General features: G+C 34.3%; 1 protein-coding gene across 2 annotated transcripts in view; it reads left to right on the top strand.

The window, feature by feature from the left end:
• Positions 1-6000, top strand: part of LOC102806604 (aldo-keto reductase family 1 member B1-like) — a 37378-nt gene extending 31378 nt beyond the window's left edge. For both annotated transcript variants that reach the window (XM_085497546.1, XM_085497547.1), the window contains 4 exons: positions 119-231; positions 5225-5390; positions 5535-5626; positions 5852-6000. In XM_085497546.1, the coding sequence (XP_085353672.1) occupies positions 119-231; positions 5225-5390; positions 5535-5626; positions 5852-5894 (414 nt within the window). In that variant the 3' untranslated portion in view covers positions 5895-6000. The remainder of the gene's footprint in view (positions 1-118; positions 232-5224; positions 5391-5534; positions 5627-5851) is intronic.

Below are 6000 nucleotides of genomic sequence, written 5' to 3' on the forward strand. Positions count from 1 at the left end.
ATCAGGTAAAACATTGAAACTAATTGAACGTGTGGTGGCGCCATTCATAACGCGGCAAAAAAATGTTATCACGGCAAGTTCCATATTTAAATAGGCGGTATTCATTTGTCTTCAACAGATCGAAATACATCCTTATAACGCAAGCTGTAATATGATTGAATGGTGTAAATCACGTGAAATTGCTATTACGTCATACAGTTCGTTTGGCGGTTGTCAGACTGATAGACAAGGGTAAGACGCAAAATTATGGAACGCCGTAATTGTCTTTGTGATGTTCTATCACTATTTTTTGCAGTCCCATCTTTATGTTATACAGTCCCGTATTTATGTTATGCAGTTCCATCTTTATATTATACAGTCTCGTATTTATGTTATGCAGTCCCATCTTTATGTTATGCAGTCTCGTATTTATGTTATGCAGTCCCATCTTTATGTTATGCAGTCCCGCATTTATGTTATGCAGTCCCATCTTTATGTTATGCAGTCCCGTATTTTTATTGTGTAGTCCCATCTTTATTTTATGCAGTCCCATATTTGTGATATGTTGTCTCATATTTATGTTAGTCCCGTATTTATGTTATGTTGTCTCATATTTATGATATGCAGTCCCATATTTGTGATATGTTGTCTTATATTTATATTATACAGTCCCGTATTTATGTTATGCAGTCTTGTATTTATGTTATGCAGTCCCATCTTTATGTTATACAGTCCCGTATTTATGTTATGCAGTCCCGTATTTATGTTATGCAGACCCATCTTTATATTATGCAGACCCGCATTTATGTTATGCAGTCGCGTATTTTTATTATGCAGACCCATCTTTATATTATGCAGACCCATCTTTATATTATGCAGTCCCGTATTTATGTTATGCAGTCCCGTATTTATATTATGCAGACCCATATTTATATTATGCAGACCCATCTTTATATTATGCAGTCCCGTATTTATGTTATGCAGTCCCGTATTTATGTTATGCAGACCCGCATTTATGTTATGCAGACCCATCTTTATATTATGCAGTCCCGTATTTATGTTATGCAGTCTCGTATTTTTATTATGCAGACCCATCTTTATATTATGCAGACCCATCTTTATGTTATACAGTCCCGTATTTATGTTATGCAGTCCCGTATTTATGTTATGCAGACCCATCTTTATATTATGCAGACCCATCTTTATGTTATACAGTCCCGTATTTATGTTATGCAGTCCCGTATTTATGTTATGCAGACCCATCTTTATATTATGCAGTCCCATCTTTATGTTATACAGTCCCGTATTTTTATTATGCAGACCCATCTTTATATTATGCAGTCCCGTATTTATGTTATGCAGTCCCATCTTTATGTTATGCAGTCCCATCTTTATGTTATACAGTCCCGTATTTATGTTATGCAGTCCCGTATTTATGTTATGCAGACCCATCTTTATATTATGCAGTCCCATCTTTATGTTATACAGTCCCGTATTTTTATTATGCAGACCCATCTTTATATTATGCAGTCCCGTATTTATGTTATGCAGTCCCATCTTTATGTTATGCAGTCCCGCATTTATGTTATGCAGTCCCATCTTTATGTTATACAGTCCCGTATTTTTATTATGCAGACCCATCTTTATATTATGCAGTCCCGTATTTATGTTATGCAGTCCCATCTTTATGTTATACTGTCCCGTATTTATGTTATGCAGTCCCATCTTTATATTATACAGTCCCGTATTCATGTTATGCAGTCTCGTATTTATGTGATGCAGTCCCATCGTTATGTTATGTAGTCCCATCTTTATGTTATACAGTCCCGTATTTATGTTATGCTGTCCCATCTTTATGTTATAGATTCCCATCTTTATGTTATGCAGTCCCGCACTTATGTTATGCAGTCCCATCTTTATGTTATACAGTCCCGTATTTTTATTATGCAGACCCATCTTTATATTATACAGTCCCGTATTTATGTTATGCAGTCCCATCTTTATATTATACAGTCCCGTATTCATGTTATGCAGTCTCGTATTTATGTCATGCAGTCCCGTATTTATGTTATGCAGACCCATCTTTATATTATACAGTCCCGTATTTATGTTATGCAGTCCCATCTTTATGTTATACTGTCCTGTCTTTATGTTATGCAGTCCCATCTTTATGTTATGCAGTCCCGTATTTATGTTATGCAGTCCCATCTTTATATTATACAGTCCCGTATTTATGTTATGCAGACCCATCTTTATATTATACAGTCCCGTATTTATGTTATACAGTCCCGTATTTGTGTTATGCAGACCCATCTTTATGTTATACAGTCCCGTATTTATGTTATGCAGTCCCGTATTTATGTGATGCAGTCCCATCTTTATGTTATGTAGTCCCATCTTTATGTTATACAGTCCCGTATTTATTATATGCAGTCCCATCTTTATGTTATACAGTCCCGTATTTATGTTATGCAGTCCCGCCTTTATGTTATGCAGTCCCATATTTATGTTATGCAGTCTCGTATTTATGTTATGCAGTCCCGTATTTATATTATACAGTCCCGTATTTATGTTATACAGTCCCGTATTTATGTTATGCAGTCCCATCTTTATGTTATACAGTCCCGTATTCATGTTATGCAGTCTCGTATTTATGTGATGCAGTCCCATCTTTATGTTATGTAGTCCCATCTTTATGTTATACAGTCCCGTATTTATGTTATGCAGTCCCATCTTTATGTTATACAGTCCCGTATTTATGTTATGCAGTCCCGCCTTTATGTTATGCAGTCCCGTATTTATATTAGTCAGAGTCATATTTATGGTATACAGTCGCATATTTATGTTTTGTAGTCTCATTTTTATGTTATGCAGTCCCGTAGTTATGTTAGGAAGTCCCACCTTTATGATATGCAGTCTCATTGTTATGCTATGTAGTCCCGTATTTATGTTATGTTGTCTCATATTTATTTCATGTCGTCCCATCTTTATGTTATGCAGTCCTGTATTTATGTTATGTTGTCTCATATTTATTTTATGCCGTCGCATATTTGTGTTATGCAGTCCCATATTTATGATATGCAGTCCCATATTTATGCTATGCAGTCCCATATTTATGTTATGTAGTCTCATCTTTATTTTATGCAGCCCCATATTTGTGATATGTTGTCTCATATTCATGTTATGCAGTCCCGTATTTATGTTATGTTGTCTCATATTTATTTTATGCCGTCGCATATTTGTCTTATGCAGTCCCATATTTATGCTATGCAGTCCCATATGTATGTTATGTAGTCTCATCTTTATTTTATGCAGCCCCATATATGTGATATGTTGTCTCATATTCATGTTATGCAGTCCCGTATTTATGTTATATTGTCTCATATTTATTTTATGCCGTCGCATATTTGCGTTATGTAGTCCCATATTTATGTTATGTTGTCTCATATTTGTGATATGTTGTCTTATATTTATGATATGCAGTCCCGTATTTATGTTATGTTGTCTCATTTTTATGTTATGTAGTCCCATCTTTATTTTATGGAGTCCCATATTTGTGATATGTAGTCTCATATGTATGTTATGCAGTCTCATATTTATTTTATGCCGTCGCATATTTGCGTTATGCAGTCCGATATTTATGTTATGTAGTCCCATCTTTATTTTATGCAATCCCATATTTGTGATATGTTGTCTCATATTTATGTTAGTCCCGTATTTATGTTATGTTGTCTCATATTTATGTTATGTAGTCGCATATTTATTTCATGCAGTCGCATATTTATGTTATGCAGTCCTGTATTTATGTTATGTTATCTCATATTTATTTTATGCCGTCGCATATTTGTGTTATGCGGTCCCATATTTATGCTATGAAGTCCCATATTTATGTTATGTAGTCCCATCTTTATTTTATGCAGTGACATATTTGTGATATGTTGTCTCATTTTTATTTTTACCGTCGCATATTTATGTTATGTTGTCTCATATTTATGTTATGTAGTCCCATCTTTATTTTATTGAGCCCCATATTTGTGATATGTTGTCTCATATGTATGTTATGCAATCCCATATTTATGTTATGCAGTCCCTGATATGTTGTGTCATCTTTATTTTATGTAGTCCCATCTTCATGTTATACAGTCCCGTATTTATGTTATGCAGTCCTATCTTTATGTTGTACAGTCCCGTATTTATGTTATGTAGTCTCGTATTTATGTTAGTCAGTCCCATATTTATGTTATACAGTCCCATATTTGTGATATGTTGTCTCATATTTATGTTATGCCGTCTCATATTTGTGATATGTTGTCTCATATTTATGTTATGCAGACCCGTATTTATGATATGTTGTCTCATCTGTATGTTAAGCAGTGTCGTATTTATGTTATGTCGTCCCATCTTTATTTTATGAAGTGTCATCTTTATTTTATGCAGTCTCATATTTATGCTATGCAGTCGCATCTTTATTTTATGCAGTCCCTGTTATGTTGTGTCATCTTTATTTTATGCAGTCCCATATTTATGTTATGCAGTTCCATATTTATGTCATGTAGTCCCATAGTTATGTTATAGAGTCTCATTTGTATGCCATGCGGCGTACTGCAAGCCGGGCGTGTTATAATGCGCGTGTGTCTTACTGGCCTGTTTCATCTTTGTGTAGTTCATTCGTAGTGTGGTAAAGTCCTAAATTACTACCACAATGTAGTTTACGGCAACCGCTCCGTAAAAGGCAAGGACTTGCGCATTAGATAGATTTGTTTTCATTTCGCAGGCCTGAGTGGTTTAAAGAGGGTCGGCAAGGAGTATTTTCGTAAGCAGTAATCAATTGTTTTTAGTTTCGTAATAATGTAATTTAAATAAATAAAAAACGTAAATTCGTAGACATGGACAAGGTGTAAAATGTAATCAGCTATTGTATTCGTCCGTAAATTGTACAAAGGCATGACATGAAGATGGGGTTGCATTACATAAATACGGCATTGCATAACATAAAGATGGGACTACATAACATCATGAAAAAACATCACATAAAACAGTTACGGCGTTCCATACAAAACACTTATTTTGGACTCTCATTCATTTTGACTTTACGCACTGTAAGATGTAAAATCCTCTCAGCAAAGTCTTCATTGTAATCTCTTTACTTGATTGCATATCAATGGCGTGGTGTGTCAAAAGGCTGTGGTATTAATTTATTAATAATTAACATTATTATGAATGTATTTGTGATTATGTCTAATAGAGCCAAGGAAGATGATCCTAACCCACTTGAATGCCCAGTCGTGAAAACAATTGCTGAAAAGTATGGTAAAACACCTGCACAAGTATTGCTTCGATTCTCAATCGATCGTGGATGTTCTGTCATACCAAAGAGTGTCAATCCCAAAAGAATGAAGGAAAACATAGAGGTGAAATTAACACTAGCCATTTATGTGTTTATATTCATCACAACTATGTACATAATGGGTTGATGAGTATCTTTAAAATACAGGTTATATCAGTACCATTGACTCGCTCGGTTCATTTGTTTGTGCCTCATATTTTTTTTTCAGATTTTTGATTTTAAACTCACATCTGATGATATCAAATCTGTCGAATCGTTTGATCGTGGTTGGAGACAAGCTGAAGTATCACTCTGGTCTCTGTAAGTCAATTTATGTTCACGTCCCTTATATTCAAAGTAAACCCAAGTTGTAAATTGTTATTTCGGGATTATGTATTGGCATTCTTCGTGAAACATTTCCGTCAAAAAATCAGATAATCAACTTTAGTTAATGGAGTACATCCTTTCTACTCTGATGAGATACATTTATATTAAGTATACAAATATGTGAAACACAACATACAGTCAAACTGTTTTTTTTTACAGTCTGAAAAAACACCCGCATTATCCATTCGGTGAAGATTTTTAATTTGCTGTGAAATTGACTAACTCACTGGTCGTCAAGAAGAAATTATGTGTTATTTTAATATTGTATTAACGAGCAAGTGTCTCAATAAATGATATCACATTATGAA

The sequence above is a fragment of the Saccoglossus kowalevskii genome, chromosome 3 (genome assembly GCF_978046115.1).
Source record: "Saccoglossus kowalevskii chromosome 3, keSacKowa6.1, whole genome shotgun sequence".
Taxonomy (NCBI): Eukaryota; Metazoa; Hemichordata; class Enteropneusta; family Harrimaniidae; genus Saccoglossus; species Saccoglossus kowalevskii.